Raw genomic sequence first — 21,511 nt, 5'->3', positions numbered from 1 at the left:
CCCTCTAGACCCAGGGGTGCTTTTCGGATACGCAGGTCTATCCTCACGCGCAGGTAGCCCCGCCCCCATCATAGCCCCGCCCCCTCTACTCCTGTCCTCTTGTGTCCTCTGGCGAGGCGGAGTCCTACCTGCAACCCCACAGTCAGCCACCGGGAGGAGACAGCGGCCGCAGGAGCCAGAGGGCCTTGTTCAGCGGCGGAGGCGGCGGAAGCGGAAAAGGCGGGACCTAGGACACACTTTACGTCAGCACGTGGGAGCGTTGAGGCTGGGTCTCCGGAATAGAAGGTGGGCGCTTCCTGCGCGTGTCTGTGGTGAGAGCATCTACCCTGGGTAGTAGAGTTTGGACCTCATGGCGGAGATAATTCAGGAACGCATAGAAGATCGACTCCCCGAATTGGAACAGCTGGAGCGCATTGGACTGTTCAGTCGCGCTGAGATTAAGTGAGAGAGCAGAGGAAGAGGAAGAGCTGGGGCGGGCAGAGGGGAGGTTGAGGGTTGTGTGTGTGGCGGGGGGCAGGGGTGGGGGGCACTCGGGTTGTTTTTATTTTGGGCAGAAGCCCATTTCCCGATTTTGATGATGGCCAAAATTAATTTCTCATTCATTGCAAGGTTATCTGTCCATTTACATCTCCCCACCCCCAAACATACTGACAGCTTTCCATGGAGCCAGGTCTTGAGACTGTAAAGGTGACGAAACCAGGATCCCTGCCCGTCAGGAGCTAACTGCCCTGTCTATGGTGGGCAAGACAGGCGCATGAAATTTTTTGGTTACAGCGCGGTGATTGAAATAGAGTGTACTGCTCTAGAGATGCGAACAGATGCCGAGGGAGCCCAGGAGGAGTTAGATACATCTTTCTAACAAGGCTTGAAGATGGGGCCGTTTCAGTTTCGTGTTCTTCCCCAGGACTTAGCCAACAACGTCCAGTATATAGTTGTCATTCAGTAGTGTGTTAAAATTAAGCTTAATAGTTTTTAATGATTTTTTGTGGCTGTTTCTTCATTTTAAAATGACTGCAAATGTAGCGCTGTGATCCCCTGATTATCAAAGGAATATCAAATATAGTAATTGTGCAAATTTTAAACTTTTTAGAAATATAGCTAGACAGTACAAGTCCCTTGTGATAACACTCGTATATACTCGTATATACGTATATACAGCCTTTAAAGAATATGTGTAAACTTTATACTGTACGATTGATAAACTCATATTGTTGATGCTCAGGCAGGAACCTCAAAGGAAATGTTTGTTAAGGACACACCATATAGCATTGTGGAGTCCTTAATAATTGTTCAGTAAATATTATTATTGTTACCATTAATTGGAGACAGTTACTGGTCTTGAACATCTTGCTTTAAAGTCTCCTGACATACACATATTGTGTGTTCATTCCTTAGCTAAATACAGTGAGTCTTCTCCCATAAGCCCTTCGTAGTAATAATAAAGGTTGATACACTCTAGGTTTTTTAATTTTTTATCTACATGTTGAAAATTTAGAAGTAAGAGGAATTTAGGAAAGAAATTTGATTATTAAAACCTATGTGACCTGAATTCGGAGGAAGAGAAATCTTTACTAATACCACACATAAATGTTTACTACTTAACACTTGCTTTGTTGGTAGGAATGTCAGTGGTTCTGGCAATTAAGGTGGTTTTCATGAAAGTTTTAAAATACGCCTGGATGACCTTAAGAATGTAGAAGTACTTGAAACTAATCTAATATTATAAATCAACTATAATAATAAAACACACACACACAAAAATAATCATGTAAGAGAATATGTACTTGCTTATGAAGGATAATTATTTGGGAATTATATGTTATGGTGAATATCTGTTTTAAATATATTAAAAATAAACTTAAAAAATCCCAAGGTTATTTGACTTCTGTGCATTTCAAGTGTTAACATTTTAAATGACTTTCTCCTCAGGGCTATCATTAAGAAGGCTTCAGATCTAGAATACAGAATACAGCGTAGAACTCTTTTTAAGGAAGACTTCATCAATTATGTTCAGGTAAGTGAATAATTTTATTGCTTTTTAATCTCTTCACAAATTTAAAGTCCGTAATGAAATGGTGAGCTTGATGTCAGTTTTCTATGAAATTCTAGAACTGATGATTAGATAGATAATTTTTGAACAGGGATAGAGGTGATTTGGGAATAGCATTGCTCCACTAAGGCTTTGGTCCTTGACAAAATGAGCTTTTTTTCCCCTATAGGGTTAGGTTAGTAAATCAGAGACTGCCAAATATGGTGTATCAGGATTTCAGCAAGAGATTTGATAGATTTTGTCTAGCAGGGAAAAGTAAAGGAGAGTGAGTTTGATAATAGTAAATGGTTGGGAAGTTAATACTTATGTGCCTGCAAGTCTGTCAGTTTAGAAAGAGGTATGCTGCAAGATTCTTCAGTTCTGTGAATGAATAGAGGATTTAAGTGAAAATAAAATATACATGCTAGATCAAATTTCAGATGAAGGAGAGTAAGTAATATGTTGGACAAAAAAATCAGGATTCCGAAAGAACCCAATAACAAGATGTTACAAGTCTTATACTTTAACACTAATAAGTATTGTTAAGACTAAAGTTTCTGAGCTTAGATGAAAAAAACCCAACTGAACAAATGATGTATGAGACCTGGCTAAGAATTGTGTGTTTGAAAGAGGTCCTACTGCTCATAGTAGATTGCTAGCTCAGAATAGGTCAAGAAGGATATTGTGCCAAAATATATAACCTAAATGATTACATTAACAAAATACAGTGTTGGGTAAGTTAACTGAGCAGAGGACATTGCAAACAGTAGGCACCCAGAAGATGCTGGTTTGAAAAATAGTGTTTTGCACTTATCAGACTGTGTCTGGAGCATTGTGTTAGGCTCAGGATGACATTTTAAGAAGGACTTTGAGAGGTTGGCTAGAAGGCAGCCAGGATGTAAACCTTGTTCTGGGAGGAATCATTGAAGGAAATAGAGATGTGTAACTTTAGGAGACTTCAGAAGTGGCAGATAAGTTCACTCTTCATATGTTTGAAGAGCTGTGTGTGGATTAGGTTGATTGTTTAGTTTTAGAGAGCAAATTGAAGTAAATATGTATAAAAACACACATACACACATTCTCTTACATATACCCCCCTGTGCCTGCATACAATCATATAAATTTGCTATGAGACATAAAAGTGGCATTTTAAATTGAGGTTCTAGTTACCACATTGAAAAAATAAAATTAGATCCCTTCCTCATGCAAATATAAATTCTTGTTGAATTGAATAGCTGAATGTAGGGGGAAAACTTAACCTCTTCTGCAAAAAAAAAATATGAAAGAACGACTTCAGGTAGGGAAAGTTTTCTTAAAATGAATAAGACTGTGAAAGCACAAACCACGAAAAAGAAGATTGATTTGACTGTGTTAAAGGTAAAAATTTCTGTGCAAGAAAGGCACTGTAAATAATGTAAAAAGACAAGCCACAAAATATTTGCAGTACATATAGTTAGAATCTAGAATATGTAAAGAACTACTAGTCAAGAAGAAATGACAAGTGGAAAGAAAGTGAAAACAACTGGAGAAGTAGGAACATGCAGTTGACAAAGGGGAAACGTCATTCATTGATAAACGTATGGAAAGATGCTAGCCTCATTAGTAATCAGATAAATATCAGTTAAAACCAGGGTGCAGTACTACTATGATATCCATCATATTAACAGACTCATATTATCAGTATGTAATTTGTACTACCACTTTGAAGAACAATTTGGTAATGTCCCATAAAGTTGAAAATGTGTGTACTCTGACCCAGCAATTTCATTCATTCAATCATACAGTGTATATTGGGTACCTACTGTGTGCATGGCACTGATCCAATCCAATGGGGTACAACAATAAAAAGGCGGACAAAAACCATGGCCTTGAGCTTACATGTGAGTGGTGAAAGTGGGTGTGCACCCTGGTAGAGTCCCTGGATATATCCCCAAGAAGATACATACAAGAATATTAAATGAAGCTTTTTGTAATAGGAAAATTTAAAACAAATATGCACCAGCAGGAGAAAGGGCAGGTAAAATGTACATTCATATAATGAAATACTATACAGCAGTTAAAATGAATAGACTTGAATTCCTTGTGACAACAGGGATATATCAAAAGTCATAATGTTGAGTAAAAATATGGAGTGATGGGTACAGAATAATTTTTACAAGTTTAAAAGCATTCAAGACAGCATTTTAATAAAGTTCAGAGTCATGCTTGGGAATGATAACAGAGTCAAAATAGTCATTTCCTATTGGGGAAAGGGTTGAGAAGGGATTAATTTGGGAGTTTGAGATTTACAAATGTTACCCACTATATATAAAAATAGATTTTAAAAAAGTTTCTTCTGTCTAGTGCAGGGAACTATGTTCAGTATCTTATGATAACCTTTAATTAAAAATATGAAAATGAATATATATATGTATATGCATGACTGGAATATTGTGCTGTTCACCAGAAATTGACACACTGTGACTGACTATATGTCAGTAAAAAAAAAAAAAAAAGAGAAAAGAAAAAAAGATAGTCATTTCCTCTGGGGAAGGAGAAGACAGGAATCAGACATGGTGCATGTTCAAACATTTATTTGAAATGTTTTATTTCTAAAAAAGTTTTGAAGTAAGTATAGTAAAATGTAGGCTTTGACGTAGCTGTGTGGTAGCTGCGTGGGTGTTCTGTATGCTTGAAATATTTCATTAGACAGTTTTAAAATGAAGTATAGGGTCTGGTAAGGTTCTGTGCTTTCTGTCTCTAATAGTCTTCAGGCTTAGAGAGGAATTCTGTAGTAATGGTTTCTGGAGAGCCTTAGAGGTTCTCTGGTCCTTTACAGGGGAAGGTAGGAAGAGCACATTAGACACCCTGTTTCAGCTAGTACAACCCTGTTTCTCTGCTTTATTTGCTTGTGCATCAGCTAAAAGTTTGGAGTCATTAATTTACTAAAAGTTTGAACACACTGTTGTAGACTGGGAAGTTAGATTGATATGGTAGATCTTACAGGTCTTACAGTTTTAGTAACGTGCTTTCTTTGTATCTAAGATGTTTGTATGCTAGCTAATGTGTATATTGGTAAGTTTTGCAGATGTAAGGTGAATTTTTAGTGAATGCTAGACATTTACTGTAAATTAGGCTTCTTGATAGCAAATTATCTTTCATTTTTATATTCTTGATTTTTATTTACTTTATGATTTTAACTAAATGCATTTCCTTGTATAAATGGTTATAATTTTTCTTGTTTTCTCTTTCTTTGTATCTTTTTCTTTCTTAGTATGAAATTAATCTTTTGGAGCTGATCCAGAGAAGAAGAGTTGTAAGTAGATGATTTTCTGGAAGTTGGAAAAAATACAGAATTGAATAGTGTGATTCTGTAAGCTGGAAGTTGGGTTTGGGAAGGATTTGGCATTGATAATTGTGTGGTGGTGTGCTCACGATGATATTTGTAATTCTCTGCTTTCTCTGTCAGTACTGTTTAGAGATCAAGCGGGACTGCTGTTTGGATAAATGTGATTAAATTGAGGCTTTTTTTTTTTAATGTCCCTTTTCAGCGCATTGGGTATTCATTTAAGAAAGATGAGATTGAGGATTCTATTGTACACCGGGTACGAGGTGTTTTCCGACGTGCTTCAGCCAAGTGGAAGGTGAGTGATCAGAGTGTCCTTAGCTGTAAGAGATGTGAAGATGTGTATTACATATTATGAGTTGGATATTCAAATGTGCAGTTGTGGATTCTTGGGTATCTCAGTGCTTATTCTAATGATAGTATCATTACTCGCAAACCACTTATCAAACTGTTAAGAAAATTCATCTCATTACCTTAGAGTTGTTCTGTGAGGATGATGCTGAAAACAGTGGATTTGATATGTATTTAAGGATCAGAAAATTGTCTGGGATTTGTTTGGATATATCTCTAAATAAAGTAGCCCGAGGACTTGGTGGAGGAAGATAAGGCAGCACCCCAGTAACTTGGTTTTCTTCAAATTTGGTTCTGGGACTGGGATATATTATATGGAAAGTACTTAGGATTCTTGGGAATGACAAATTTTAATTTGCTGCTCCTGGTTGAGACCACTTAAGAAGTGCATTGAACAAGTTGGATAGACAACAGATTTTGTCTTAGAGCTTAGTAGGCGGCAGTTGAGGGGCAGAAGGAACTGTCGGGGTTAAGAGATCTGAGGCCCTGGTGAGGAACAGCCTCATAGGCTGAGGGATGTAGTATAACACATTGGAATTTCTGAAATCCACCTCTGATTCTAATTAAATGAATGAATGTAAAGGTATATTATATATAAGATTCAAATTCAGCCACCTTACTACATTGCTTTTCTTGTAGGATGATGTTCAACTCTGGCTGTCTTATATAGTCTTTTGTAAGAAGTGGGTGAGTATTGGGTAGCTGTTTCTTGCTCCCTCTCTCTGCTTTTATTAGTCTGCCTTTTAAGCCTCATACTCGATTACTAAACTCTGTATTTTCTCCAAAGATTCAGGGTTAACAAATGGGAAAAGGGCCCAAGAAGGCTGAATTTCAATATAGCAATATTTGCATATCTGAATAAATATGTAAATAGCTTCCACATCAGTTGGAAAGAAAATAATCTTTCTGTGTATTTGTTCAGTAAAGTTGAAAGATTTTTTTAGATATTTAAAAAGTTTATGCATAGTGGTTTAGGTAGAAGAAAATTAGGAGTGTGTCTGTATTTGTTTATATGTTCCTAGCGATAGCAGACGTCGCCTCACTGGATTTTATAGTTGGTGAGGGTACAGTCCAGGTCTCTTGGAGATTAATAGCAGTGACTTAGCTGTGCGGGAAGTAGAAGTTTTTCTTCTTCTTTTGCAGGCTACCAAAGTTCAACTTAGCAAGGTATTCTCTGCCATGTTGGCCATTCATTCAAACAAGCCAGGTATGGTGAAATCCTTGTCAGTTCTTTTTGTATCTTTTTTGTAGGCTCCAGCTATTTTGGAATTTATTTTGCTAAATCTAAAAGAATAATTTTGAGAACTTGAGCATAGACACTTGGCCTCAGCAACTTTTATTCCTGAATAGCTGCCTCTGAGTTCATCGCTGCCTACTGTGTACTAGTTACTGTGTGAGGTATTTTATCTGTGGATGAGGAGGACTGTTTCTTTTTAGTTGATGGTACAAGAAACCCTTCAGTCCTTTGAGGGGCATTCTATTTGGAGGCAGTCAGATCTGAGGGTTTCAGAAACTTAAAAGGGAAACTATTAATGTAGATTTTACAAGAGTGATTGGCACAGAGTAGAACTCATGTTTTACAAGAGAAAGACTTGTCTTATGAATACTGTGTGAGTGATACGCTGTTTTATAGAGGAGGTGCTTAAGGTTCTGTTCTCAAGTATTAGGTTTACATTACACAGGACTCAAGATCAGCTACATCTGGCACTGGTTAATGCAGAAGGACACAGCTGAATGGCACTAGTTGTGTTTCTTGAGCACAGTACTCTCAGCAGTTCCAAGGCTTGTCTCAGGTGGGAGGGTGTGAGATCACACAAGTGGGCAGAGGTGCCACTCTGGCTTAGAAGACCCATGGATGTATTAGTTTCCAGGTATTGTACCTGTGGACTGTGCTCAATTTCAGGAGTCACATGCTCAAGAAAGCCCAAAGCAGTGGCTCTCTTCCATTCATAGCTCTCCTAGTCCAGATATGGTTACCAATCATAGATCATTTTTACCAGTAACAGTTTTGCCTGATAATAGCTGACCTTTATGAAGTTCCTAGGGAAATAGCTAGAATGTTAACTCAAGGTTAATTTCTCATGTAGAAGGACAAAGTTGTTTTTTTTTTAAAGCCTTTATTCCCAGTAGGTACAATAAAATTTTTACTTTTAAAATTGAGTCATTTGAAAAAAAGTAACTATCAACTACTTCAAGTACAGAGAAAAGAGCAAAATAATTTTATTTCATTGACTCTAAGGTACACAGTCTTTTTCCAGCATTTTAACACTTTCAAATTTTGTGTGTGACTTAACAATGATGTTGACCTTAGATCTGATGAAATAGAGTAACGGGCAGATAAGTACCTACAGGTGTTAACATTTACCTGTTTGCTTTAGAACACTTTCTAATTTTACATAAAGCAACAGTACTTTACAGATAACCATTAAAAACTCCCTCTCTCCATCCCTTCCTTTTTCAGTAAGATTTAAAAAAAAAACAATCTCTGGGTCTCCCAGTTGGAGCATTGGTCTTTTCTTACCTGACTTAATGACTTTATTGAAAAGAAGTCTGATGTTTTTCACTTACAGCTTTGTGGATTATGGCAGCCAAATGGGAAATGGAAGATCGCTTGTCTTCAGAAAGTGCAAGACAACTATTTCTCCGGGCTCTGCGCTTTCATCCAGAGTGCCCAAAACTTTACCAAGAAGTGAGTGTGTGTGCACAGAACATGAGAGACCGATGTTTCAGTTTGGTCCTCTGAGGGCATATATCTTTATCAAGTTAAGAAAGACTTCGACTGATGGAGGCTAGGGATTTGTAGGTGTGCTGCTGGGGAAGAGGGGCCAGGAGGGTACTTCTTGGCCAGTGGTAGATGTTGACTTTAAGGTATTTTGGGATTATTTCCTTATGATAGATTCCTGGAAGCAGAATTACTGGTTTAAAGGGTATAAACATTTTTTTTTTTAACTTGTCATTTTAATGCCTTGTAACATAGAATTCAAAGTATTAAATTAGAATTAGAATTCAAAGAATTGAAAATTTGGGATGAGTTCAGCTCTATAGTACAAGTTAATCATGTGTTAGTTTCTCTTTTGTATAACTTGGTATTACATATTTGTCATTGATTTTTATTTTGAAATAATTATAGATTCCCAAGAAGTTATAAAGATAGTACAGTGAGGTCCTGCATACCCTTTTCTCAGTTTCCTTAGTGATTATATTTTATAAAATTATAATAAAAAAGCCAGGAAATTGACATTGGTCGCATGTGTATATGTAGTTCTTTGTCATTTCTTTTTCTTAGATGTGTAGATTTGTGTAACCGCCCTTCAGTAAAGGTGCAAGATTGTTCTGTCACCACAGAGCTCTCCTTCACGCTGCCTCCTTAATGTTACCCACTATTTCCCACCATCAATGTAGTAGGACTTAAATCTGCCATTTAATTTTTTGTTTTCTGTTTTATCCCTCTGTTTACATTTCACTATTTTGTTTTTCCTGTCTTCCTGTGGGCTACTGGAACTTTGCTTACAGTTCCATTTTGATTCATCTGTGATGTTTCTGAGCGCATCTGTTTGTATAGCTCTCTCAGTGGTTGCTCTAGGTACTGTATGTACTATATATCTGTAATCTATCACAGTCTGCTGGTTTCAGAATTTTACTAGTTTGAATGAAGTATAGAGACTTGATCCCCCTGTATGTCCCTGTACCTTCCTCATTTATAGTGTGATTGTCCTATTTCTTTCTGTTGTTCAGATTGGGTAATTCCTATTGTTCAGCCTTCAAGTTCATGGCTTAAAATTCTTGTCAGATAATTGCAGCATCTGTGTCGTCTTGGTGTTGGTGTCTCTTGATGATCAGGTTGAGATTTTCCTGGTTCTGGGTTGACAGGTGAATTTCCATTGAATTGTAGACATTTTGGCTGTTACTTTATGAGACTCTAGATACTATAATCTTCCGTTTAGTAGATCACCTTGATGCCACTCAGCCTCTTTACTGCTAGGTGGGATGATGATGATGATGATGATCTGTTTGTTTTGTTTTTGTTTATATATATATATATATATATATATTTATTGCTAAATGGGATTAAAAGGTGATTCCCCACTGGCCTTTGTTGATCCTTTTCACATAGAAGGACGAGGTCATAAATAAAATCACTTGCAAAAGCTTCCATTGTTAGATGACAAGCTTAGGTACTTCTCAACTGGATTAAGAATGTTACAACACAGCTGTTACTTCTCTTCACCAGTTTAGGGCTAGACTTTATGGTTTGTTTAGCTGTGAAGGGATGACCAATGGTATTAACATTTATAAGGTTTTTGATTCATGTCTCCAAATTGCTTGTCATAAGAGCATAAAATAATATCCACACCTTGTCAATGTCAGCTGGTTTCATAACAAGACAAAACATAGTGCTCCCCACAACTCCCCCAGATCTGATACTTAGGAGTAAAAAATGGCATTTTACATATTTCTAATTAAAAAAATTATCTCCAAAGATTTTCCGTTCATTATTTCCCTTCTGTAGTACTTTAGGATGGAGTTGATGCACGCCGAGAAATTGAGGAAGGAAAAGCAAGAATTTGAAAAAGCCAAGATGGATGTGGTAAGATTCTAATGTATGGTCACTTGTTAACCATATCTAGTGTTTCAAACCTGCTTAGGAGTCAAAGAAAATCTTCGGAATTTATTTTTCTTTCTTTCCAATTTAGTATTTTGAAACTTTAAGTCTAAAGTGTATTTAACTAAAATGGGCTTAGTTATAAAAATGGAGTTTTGTGCTTTAAAAATAGACTTTTGGACTAATTGAGGAGTGGTCCTTGAAAATTATTACTGATGGAATGGCCAAATACTATTCTTTAATACTTTGTGATCTCATTAAATGATATGTTAATGAGCTGAAGGAGCTCAAGAAAGGCTGTGAAACGTATGGTTCCTAGCTGCCTCTCTCTTCCTTTTTATGTAACATTTTATGTGACAGAGTACTTTCCAAGAAAGAAGTTTGAGAATGATAGAGCTGAAAAAGGAACTTTGTTATCATCTGTTATGGTGGTTTCCAGCTCTGAACTTTTTTATCCAAATAAAATCTTGCACAGAAGGGTAAACACGGCATGTAAAACCTGACCTGTTCTGGTCCAGATGGAGAGTGAGGCCTTAAGCCGTGTGATCTTGCTACCACTCCAGGAGCCTGAGAGACCGCAGTTGGAGGATCTTGTTCCAGCTGCACATTTTACAAGTGAGGAAACTGGCCCAGAGAGGGAGATGTGATTTGCCCAGAGGTCATGTGGCTCACGTAGTCTAGGATTGTTCATTTTCACCCTAGTGCTATTCCTGCTCACTGGCACTTCCTGTTAAGTTCTGTTTAATACCACACTCTCTAGGGGAATCTTGAGTACGCTGAGGAAATCCTTACGGGCGAGCTGGCACGGATCATCTACAAAAATGCTGTAAGCATAATTAAAAGTAGGTATCTCTTGAAAATTTATTTATGGTGGGAAAGTGAAACATTCTATTTGTAATGAGGGCCACCTTTAGATTATTTTGACAATTTCTGTTGGAATGTGTACAAAACTCTGATTTGTTCGAAAATATTGTCCTGTTTCTTTCAGAAAAGGCTTATTTCCCCTTAGGATTTTATTGAACATTTTGGTAACATTTTTGAGAACTTAATTCATGTGGGGAGTTGGAAAGAAATAGATGATTTAGTAATTAAGTTCCTTTATGTCCTAAATAAGCTTAGAATAAAAGTTAAATCACTTATGAATACTCAAGTATTAATAATGACTTTACTTGTGTAGTAGGACTACGGGTGATTTTTCCCCCCATTTTATCTTATGTTTCAATTTATAAAAAAACAGAACTAACTCCAGTACCTCAAGAAAGTGCTGCTTTAGAGTCTTACTCCCCTTCCCCGCTTTTTAAATTTTAGGTGCAGAATTTCATGTGTCACTGCTTTCAATAGCACAGCTGTTCGACTTTGCCAAAGATCTGCAAAGAGAAATTTATGATGAGTAAGTAAAGTAGTGGCAAGGTGAACGTGTCTGTTTTGAGTTCGTGGTAAGGATTTGAAGCTGGATATTTAGAAAGGGGGAAAGAAGATAACCACATGAAATCCTTGGAAGAAAGCTAAATTTTAGGACTATTGTATCGTAGTACATAAAAAATATATTTTTGGAGAGGTTGACTCACTGGCTTCCCTTGGGAAGTAGTTTGCTTTTGTTCAATAACAGATATATCCTACAGCTTATATAAAAATCTATATTCGTGCGCTCCTGGCATGTCTTTTGGTGAGAGTTGTACTCACGAATGTTCACAGTTGAGTGCTGCAGGTACTTAGACAATGTCTCAGCATGTGGTTTGGCAGTTATTTGCAGGCTGCCTGTGGGTACTTCACCCTTAGTAGCATTCTTCCTTTCATAGGAGATGAGGTGGAACTTGGATCAGTTTGCTCTCTGGATACCTTCAGGGTTTTGGTGGAGGATTAGGCTCCCTCTATTAGAGAAAATCAAGTCTGGGTATAATAAGGTTCTCCAGGGTTCAAGGACCAGATATCTAGTCACATATTCCTGCTGATTTGACTTTGAGAGCTAACTTGCAAGTTAACATTTATGAATGATGTCTGAAACAGTCTGAAACTAACCAGTGTGTGACAGCTCTGATCCATGAACAACATTTAGGGAGACAACATCTGGAGAGCCTGTCGGCAAATAGCTCTTTTGGTGCTGGAATTGTTAAAGGGTGTCCTGGGTACAATTTCAGAGCACAGGGCCATTCTCATGTCCTTGGGTTGATGCCAGTATGTTTTAGCCTTCAGGCTCTGCACACGGATGACCCCTTCACTTGGGATTATGTGGCCCGGCGAGAATTAGAGATCGAGTCGCAGCCAGGAGAAGAGCCACCTGCGATGAAACAGGCTAAAGCAGCGGAGGTGGGCCGCAGGGAGGAGAGGTGCTGTGCTGTGTACGAAGAGGCGGTGAAGACGCTGCCCACAGGTGAGCTTCCCCAGGCCCAGGTGTGGGGAGGAGTCATCGTGTTCCTGAGCGTGAAGCAGGACCTCTGTTCCCGTGACCGGAATTGATTTCTGGAACCTTTTTGTGGTCGTTTACTGTGTGCCTGGCTTTCCAAGTTGTCCCTGCTCTGATGGTAAAAGATGGAGATTTTTATGACTGTCTTTTACATCTGTGGCATTTCTGTTAATTTATTTGGGGAAGTAAATGATACTTAGGAAGTGATAAGTTGGAAGATTGTTTAATTATCATTAAAAAAATGTTTTTTAAATTGAAGTATAGTCAGTTTACAATGTTGTGTCAATTTCTGGTGTACAGCATAATGTTTCAATCATACATGTACATACGTATATAATTATCGTTTCTTAATTATCTTTTCTTACAGATTTACTTTGTAGCTTTCTAATGTTGGAGAATAAAGGTAGAGAGGATATGTAACAGATAAGACTTTTAACTTTCATATTTATGTCATTACTCAGTTGTTTTTTGCTCTATATTTGAGGTGTTTGATTGGCTGTAATCAGAATACCTATTTTTTTCATCAGACGAGTTTAAACTCTTCTCAGAGGAGTTTTCCTTTCCAAGAAAAGATATATCATGATTGTTCAACTACGAGAACTGGTGACCTGATCACTGTAATATTGCTGACTTTTCCAGAGGCCATGTGGAAGTGCTACATCAACTTTTGCATGGAAAGGTTTGCTAAGAAGACAAATAGTCGGCTCCTCAGAGAGAAGGTAATGACTTCTGTTGCATGGTTACAGTGGGTGACTGGAAAGTGACTTGTCTTCTGAAAGACTGCTTCCAAGAACTTCATGTATAACTGCTCTTTGTCCTGTGAGTGACCTGTCCTCCTGAAGACCATGGTCTGCTTTGCCCTAGTTCTGGCCACCAGGTTAGAACTGTGCCCAATGTAGCTGCCCACATCATTTAATCATAAGTGAAACCACCTCCGTCCCTTCTCTCAATTCTCAGAAAGGTGTAAAAGTTCTTTGGTTCCTGTCCGAGTCCAAAGGGCCCTGCTGAGATCTTTGTGATGAACTGAGAGACATGTTCTGATTTCAGAGGCTGGAAAGAACCATGGTTGCCTTCAGGAAGGCACACGATCTCAAACTTCTCCCGGAATTCCAGTACAAGCAGTGGGTAAGGACATGGAGAACACATTCACTGCCAAATTATGTGTACTTAATTCTGATTGGCTCACACTGGTGTCATGTGTTTAAAAATATGTAGTTTTATGACTAAGCCCATTTGAAAGATTGGTACAGATAGAGGGAGTGTTTAATTTGCTGGGAGTGTTTGGTGTATGGCAGAAATGAAATCTGTCCCGGTTAGGGGAGAAATATTGTGTAGTGGAAAACACTCAGAATTCATCTTTTACTGAACATTCTGAATGTAATGCCTGGACCAGATTAACCACTGGTACAATAAAGGCCTCATAAATACTGCTTTTACCTTTACTGATTTTTATATTCTGTTCGGCAGGTATCAGTTTATTCTAGTCAACTATTTTATTAAAAATTTAACTTTCAATCTGAATTATTTAGGCCCTCTGCTTTTCACCTCTACCCTGTTTTCTGACAGCCTTTGGGGATAGGAGCAGGGAATGGAGGGGAAATTCCCCATTGTTCACTTTGTGCCTATTTGGAAAGGCTGTTGAATTTATTGCCTCAAATGAGGTCTCTACTTGTCCCCATTTACATAGGTAATTTAGCTCTCATAGTTACACTTCCAGTGACCTGATCCCTTACCTAGATCGAGTTGTTGCTGCGCCGGGACTTCTTTAAGGAAGCTCTGGAGGTGGCGGAAGCCGGGATGGAATTGTTCAGAGACTCTGTGACGATGTGGCAGATGAAGCTGCGGGTGCTGATCGACTCAAAGAGCCCTGACACAGCCGTGCTCTTTGAAGAAGCCTTTGTGCACCTGAAGCCCCAGGTCTGTGAGTTGGGTCTTTCGCGTTTCATTCTATTCGGGAAACCTCTTCAGACTGCAGCCAAAGCTCATTAGGAGGAGACTTGCCTGAGGAGAGCTGGCCCCAGAGTGCATTTGTGGTGATGGTTCAGGGATCACGGGTAGAAGAATTACTTCCATTTACTAGCCTATTGCTAATTCTTTGTTTGAAAGTTGGCTAAATTATGTAAACTTTTCTATCCCTATTTATATAAGTGAGAAACGTTCATAGAATTATTATTTTCATGTGTTTCCAAAGCTGAACTTATTAAGCCTGCTTTAAACACACATACATTTCTAAACTTCATAGTTTAAAAGACTAAACCTTAGAGCTTTTACAGTGAATCTTTTATAGTAGCAGGAGAAAAGTATTCCAGGAATTCAAGCGGGAAAAAATTTTTAACTTGACTGCTCATTGTGTGTGCTGCTGAGACGTGAGAGAAGATCAGAACAGTTCATTTAGTACTTGGGTTGTGGTCCTGGACGGCAGAGATGTGACCTGGGTAGCTGTGTGCCTGACTAGTTGAAGGCTGTAAATTGCTTAATTAACTAACAGATAATTGATGATAATAACTTCAGGCAGTATTCCCCCACAGAGGGGAAGTAGAGTTAACCGGAGACTACTGCTTTGGGTGACTTGGTCAGAAGGCTGTGTTCTGGCGTACCATTCCTGCTGGGCGCTGGGAGTTCTGTCCCGGCGAGGCCAGACCAGGAGTGACTCCGTATTTCACATATTGATTATCATAGCAGGAACCTGTTTTTATAGTGTAGTTTTCAGAGCAGAACACTAAGCTGTCATTTTATAACTTTTTTTTTTTATTATTGTGAGCAGATTTGTCTGCCACTATGGATTTCTTGGGCAGAGTGGAGTGAAGGTGCCAAAAGCCAAGAAGACACCGAAGCAATCTTTAAGGTATAGGTTCCAGGTTAGAAGTCTTGTGTGTGGGGACTGAGCGAGTAGTTTTGCCAGCTGGCTAGCTTTCAAAGGGTAATTTCTAAAGATGTTCCTTTTAAAGCACTATTAATTGAGTGGCCAGGGATGGTTTTGGGAAAATTTGTTTTGATCTCTAGACATTGCCTCACATAGCTTGCTTTTTTTTTTTTCTTCTAAATTTTAGAAAGCTATCTTAGCTGTCACGGGTGTCGACTCAGTCACTCTGAAGGAGAAGTACCTGGATTGGGCTTACCGAAGTGGTGGCTGCAAAAAGGCCAGAGCTGTGTTTAAAAGGTACCCACAGACATTCGCAGCTGTTTCCAGTCTCCACCGTGTGCTTAGCCTCTCACACCCAGATTATATGTATCACAGATAGATGGAGGAATAAATCTAAGAGCCTTTTTAAGTTTCCTTTTTTTTTTGAACAATGGAAGCAGTTCATACCTGTTGTGCAAAGTTTTTTAAAAAAGAGAGAGAGGTAATTAATAATTCATTGTAATTCCATCATCAAGAGGAAAACCATCTTAATATATCATTTTAAAATGTGTTTTTCACATGTCTGAGATTATCTTATAATTGCATATTTCCTACCACTTTTATTGATGAACATTAAACTGACCTTTTTCCTGTCAGTAACAATTCTTCATAAATAATGTGTATTAAAAATAGCCCTATGATATACCACCCTGTGAATGTGCAATGATTTACTTGGCTGCGGTAACTGCTCTGATGGACATTTCTCCACAAATGTTATTTGTCCATGTTGGAAATTATTTTCTTAGAATATATTCTTAGAAATGGAGTTACTGGTCTTCAAAAAGCCTTGAGATGAAGTAGAGGGAACTTAAGACTCTAAAAGTGAGAAAGAAGAGAACAGGAAGAGAACTGGGTGGTGGACAGTGAGGCACTGGAGACAGGGTGGTGAGGGGCTGGTGGTCAGGTCCAGTCCCCGCACTGAACTGCGGCCAGGACTTGATTAATCACTTGTCGTGGAGGCCCTGGCATAGGTGTTTATAGTCACAGGATGTATCACTGTGGACGATAACGGTTCCCCCTCACCTTCTTTAGTTTACAGGAAAGCCGTCCATTTTCAGTTGATTTTTTCAGGAAGATAATCCAGTTTGAAAAGGAGCAAGTGAGTATTCTGTCTCTGTATTTCTTGTCTGGGAAAATTGATTAGTGGTTACTAATCTCTGGCAGCATTTTGTTATTTAAAAAGTTCTCATTATAACACAGTATAATTTCTGGTCCCTTCCTCCAACCCCCTTTTCATAGATGTGGTTTTAGGAATGGTAGTCAGGCAAAGAAGGAAAGGTACATGTTTGGAAACTAGAAAACTCAGATATCACCTCTTACAGGAAGTCCCCCCTGCTAGGTTGAGTGAGGTGCTACTTCTCTGCCTCCACAGGGCCCTGTTTGTGTCTTGTTTGTGGTTATGAGGTAGAGGCAGAGAGTAGGCATGCATAACTGTTTCGGGTGTTTTTGTTTTTGTTTTGGTGAGGGTAATTAGGCTTGTTTGTTTCTTTCTTTAAGTGGAGGTACTGGGGATTGCTAAGCATGTGCTCTAACACTGAGCTCTACCCACCTCCGCTATTTTGGATGTTTTTAACTGAACTTGTGAATGAGGAAAAATATAGGAAACTGTCAGTTAAAAAAAAATACACGAAAATCCAAACATCTATAATCCCATTATAGTAACACAGCCAACCATATTTATTTTTATTGTTTTTTTTAATCCTCCATTTACATATATATGCACAGTTTTGTACCATTTTATTTCTGACTTACATGACACTTGGAGGTTCTCTCTTTTTTTCTTACCATTATTTTGTAAATACATTCCCATGTTCTTACATGGTATCATTTTTAATAGTTGTATTGCTTTTAAACATGTAGTTCTCTTAACTGTTCCATCACATGTAAGTTGTTTCCGTATTTTTTGATATTGAAAACAGTGCTGTGAGCCTTTTGTTTATGTAGCTTTTTTTTCTTTCGAATTACTTTTTGAGATTAATTTCTAGGATTGGAGGTACTGGCTTTTTTTTTTTTTTAACATTTTTTATTGATTTATAATCATTTTACAATGTTGTGTCAGGTACTGGCTTTTTTAAATGGCTCTTAACGTACTGCCAGATAGTCCTCTAAAAGAATTATCCTACTTCTTTATAGTGATAATCAGCATATATATATCTATATCTACATGTATCTTAGTATATCTTGTTTCCTCCACACTTCAGTGTTGCTTTCTCTCGTTCATTTTGGTATTTTGATTGGTGTTTATTATTTTGACTTGAAAAATTAATAGGTTGAACTCTTATTTTCATAGTTTTGGTCATTGTGTAGGTCAGTTATCTGTTCTTATCTTACAGGACAGGAGATAGTCTAGCATAATAATTAGCAGCCAGGCCTGGATTAATAACATGATAGTTAGGTGCCTTGGCCACGTCACTTGGTTCTAAGCCTCGATATCCTCGCCTGTAAAGGACGTCGTAATACCTGTTTCAGGGGTGTCAGGGTTACAAGGCCAAGTGGGAGACTGAATAGAAAGTGCTTTGCACAGGTCCCTGCACGTGATGAGTCCTTAGCAAAGTGTGGTTCTGTTTTTCATGTGTATGTAAGAGAGGTTAGGTTGGCTTTTTATAAAATTGTAGTCTCAGCGAAGAGAAACTGGAATACACAAAAAGATTTTTAAACTGAAGATAATAATCTGCTTTGAAAATGAAACAAAGAGTTGTAGAGGTAAAGAATGAACATTTATCGATTGTAAAGTTAGCACTGGCTACTCTGCTAGGTGCATAATTAGCATTTTAAGTTAATCCTTGTAGTAGCCCAAAGAGATATCCTTGTTTTACGGGTGAGGAAACTTTAAGGTCAGAGGGTTCAGAAAACTTGCTGAAGTTCATATAACTAGTATTTCTATATATTTTGTCTTGATATAAAAAATTTGGGGGTGGGTATGGCTAACGTGTGCCAGAGCCCGAGTTCAAAGGAAGAAGTCCCTGCCATAGGGAACAGAACCTTCCCCCTTTATTTATTTAAATCTTACTCCTCCCTCAGAGCTTTCACATGTATTACCCTGTGGAGCTGCCCATGTCCCCCAGCTGACAGTTAATTAGGCTTTTTCCATGTGACGGTGGCAAAGTGCTTTTATCATTGTTTGACATTTACTTCACTCTGCTGTGTAGTGCATTTGACTTTTCTCTGGTGAAGTTCAGAGCCAGGCTGTGATCATTTAAACCCAGCCCTCCTCCCCTTCTATTACCCAGAAGATGGTAGCTGCTCAACAATGTGGGTGAAATGAATTTGAGACGTTATAAATTAGGCTTTTGAGGCAAGACTGTCTGATTATTTTTGTTAGGAATCCTGCAAGATGGCGAACTTAAGGGAGTATTATGAGAGGGCTTTGAGGGAATTCGGATCTGTAGATTCTGGTAAGTAAACTTCAGTTATAGACACGTGAGTATGTTTGCACGTATGGTCTGTAACCTGTCGTTAACGGTTAGAATAGAGTTTCGTAGCTGATTTCAGGTCATGGCCCTCTCTGACAACAAAACCTGGCATTTTCCCCTAGCTTCCTCCCTCATTCGGTGCAGAAATACTTGCAGACATAATTTTGTTGATAATTTCAAGTTCACAAGCCCAGGAATCCATGGCCCTACTATTAAGAACTCTGGATTAGGGGAAAATTTGCTTGGTTTGATTCTCTTAAAAAATGTGATGTTTGTGAGGAAAAGGTTAATAATGTAGGTCAGAACACAATGTAGGAGTTATAGCAAAGGGGCAGTGGGATTCTAATTGACAAAGGCTGTCATTGGCTGTTGTCATGCTGTCCTCATTTATAGGACTTGGGAAACATACTTCTGGGTATGGGCTTGTCATGTAAACTCTGTTTACTTATGACTCAAAAACTGGTACGTATAGTTGTTAAATTCAGATTTTAAAAATTACATTAGCTTTTGCAGTGTTTCAGCAGACCTTCTGGTGAAATGAATGAAAATAGCATTTTTACTAACCCGAGCGCGTTTTATTAAGCATGCCGACAAGGTTCTAGTGAACTCACTTGAAGTCATATTCGCCATGAAAGAGACTCAGCAAAATCCTCCCTCTAAAATATTTAGTATTTTTAGGTTTGTGAAAAACTATAATGTTATGATATAAGTAAAATTTTGTACTTACAAAAAAAATAGCTTTGATATATATCATACTGTAAAGAAGCTCAGAGAGGTATTATATCACATAAGGTTCTAGGAAAACAACAGCAGGAAGCTGTTTCTTAGAAATCTTGCATTGTGTTGATATTAAATAATTCTATTTACCTAATAAAGCCTTGTCATTTATCTAGTTGTATGTTTATAGTTAATTTTTTTGGTTCCCTTTAAAGATCTTTGGATGGATTACATCAAAGAAGAATTGAACCACCCTCATGGTAGACCTGAGAACTGCGGACAGATCTACTGGCGAGCCATGAAAATGTTGCAGGGAGAGTCAGCAGAGCAGTTTGTAGCTAAACATGCTATGCATCAGGCTGGCCATTTGTGAAGAGAGGAAGAACCCAGCCAACTTTGTGAGATGGAATTGTGAGCCCTCTGGGCAGACTGTATTGTGCATTCATTTGCACTTCACTGAGATGGCAGACAAGATGGCTGACCTTGACATGCTTTAATTTTGTAATGTGTTCATCTTTAATTCCAGAAAAGAGAACTGCTTGTTCAGTGGCGAAAGGCCAATTGTTGAGGCCAGGCTTACCGTGGGTTCTAAGTGTTTTCCAAAATATATGGAAATCTGATAACCAAGCTGCTTTTTTAAATCCCTGGTCAAGCATTGAATATCTCTAATCTAGGCCTAGGGGCCTGTTAAAATGGAGGAAAAAGTACAATTGTTTGTTAATTTTCTCCTTGTTATGAAAGTATACGTGGTATGCATTTGTTTTAGAAAATACACAAGGAATAGAATAATGTGGAGAAGAAAATAAAAGCAATCTGTGATTTCATCATTGGGACTTAAACTGAGTAATTTGATTTTCTTTTATTAGAATTGGATTTATACTGTTAGATCATTTCATTCATTCATTGAGTGCCCATGATGGGTAGAAAAGAAGGGAAGCTTTTTGGGATGGAGGTAGGGGTTGGAGGAACAGAGTTGGATGTCCTGAATTGGTTGAAGCAGCAGAGAAGGATGCTGGGTATTGGGGCAAAAGTTGTCCTTTAAGAAGATTAAGAGCTTATAAAAGTGCCTTCTATCTCTGGGACTAATCTGCAGAGAAGTGTTTACATTGCAGAGGCCCAGCAACAAAGAAGGGCGGGGTACAGGGTAGGTTAGAAAGAGAAGGGCTCCAAAGGCAGGGTGAAGGATGTCTTGGCGCAGAGAAGGGCATTCTGGGAGCAGGGGAAGCAGTTATTTGACTTGCATATCTTAACTTAACATGATGATATCACTGGGAGAAGCATTCAGTGCAGTGTTCCTTACTGTTAAACATTTCACTTAATATTATGTTATTTTTCCATGTCATTAAATAGCCTTAAAAACATTTAATGTTCATAACGTTCCATTGTATAGTTGAGCCGTGACTTATTTTACTAATACCCTGTGGTTGGACGTTGTCATGTCTCATTTTTTCTTATTAACGCTGTTGGTGAAGATTCTTGCAAATCTTTGCCCATATCCCTGGTTATTTCTTTAGGAGACAGACATCTGACAATAGAATTACTGCATTAAAGAGTATAACTATTTTAAAGAATACTGATAAGTATTGCCAGTTTGCAATGTATGAAAATATTTTCAAACACTGTATGAAAATGTCAACACCCTTACCTGCCATAGGTATTACATTTATTTTTATCATTTTAATAGGTGAAAAGTGGTATGTCATTATTTTAAAGTGCATTTCTTTGGTATTAGTGTAGTTAATGTATTTTTTCCTGGTTATCTTGTCT

General features: G+C 38.1%; 1 protein-coding gene across 2 annotated transcripts; it reads left to right on the top strand.

Annotated features, from left to right (window-relative positions):
• The first annotated feature begins 235 nt into the window (after positions 1–235).
• UTP6 (UTP6 small subunit processome component) lies at positions 236–20,571 on the top strand. 2 transcript variants are annotated; one of them, XM_010979014.3, is made up of 19 exons: positions 236–441; positions 1,930–2,014; positions 5,283–5,324; positions 5,560–5,652; positions 6,345–6,392; positions 6,849–6,912; positions 8,276–8,394; positions 10,216–10,293; positions 11,069–11,150; positions 11,617–11,698; positions 12,495–12,679; positions 13,352–13,431; positions 13,760–13,837; positions 14,450–14,629; positions 15,477–15,557; positions 15,763–15,872; positions 16,647–16,713; positions 18,937–19,009; positions 19,960–20,571. In XM_010979014.3, exons 1-19 carry the CDS (start codon positions 350–352, stop codon positions 20,115–20,117), a joined length of 1,797 nt encoding a protein of 598 aa, XP_010977316.1. In that variant the 5' UTR covers positions 236–349; the 3' UTR covers positions 20,118–20,571. The 2 variants fall into 2 exon arrangements, with proteins under 2 accessions (XP_010977316.1, XP_010977317.1); XM_010979015.3 differs by having other exon boundaries at positions 251–285.
• Positions 20,572–21,511: the final 940 nt, after the last annotated feature.

Source organism: Camelus dromedarius, chromosome 16, assembly GCF_036321535.1.
Source record: "Camelus dromedarius isolate mCamDro1 chromosome 16, mCamDro1.pat, whole genome shotgun sequence".
Classification (NCBI taxonomy): domain Eukaryota; kingdom Metazoa; phylum Chordata; class Mammalia; order Artiodactyla; family Camelidae; genus Camelus; species Camelus dromedarius.
This window is presented reverse-complemented; position numbering and strand designations above follow the sequence as displayed.

Excerpts from the sequence above, each read along its gene's own strand:
- UTP6 (XM_010979014.3), top strand. The coding sequence starts at position 350 with ATGGCGGAGATAATTCAGGAACGCATAGAAGATCGACTCCCCGAATTG. Across the intron at positions 2,015-5,282 it reads ACTTCATCAATTATGTTCAG|TATGAAATTAATCTTTTGGA; the intron begins GTAAGTGAATAA and ends TTTCTTTCTTAG. Across the intron at positions 13,432-13,759 it reads GTCGGCTCCTCAGAGAGAAG|AGGCTGGAAAGAACCATGGT; the intron begins GTAATGACTTCT and ends TTCTGATTTCAG.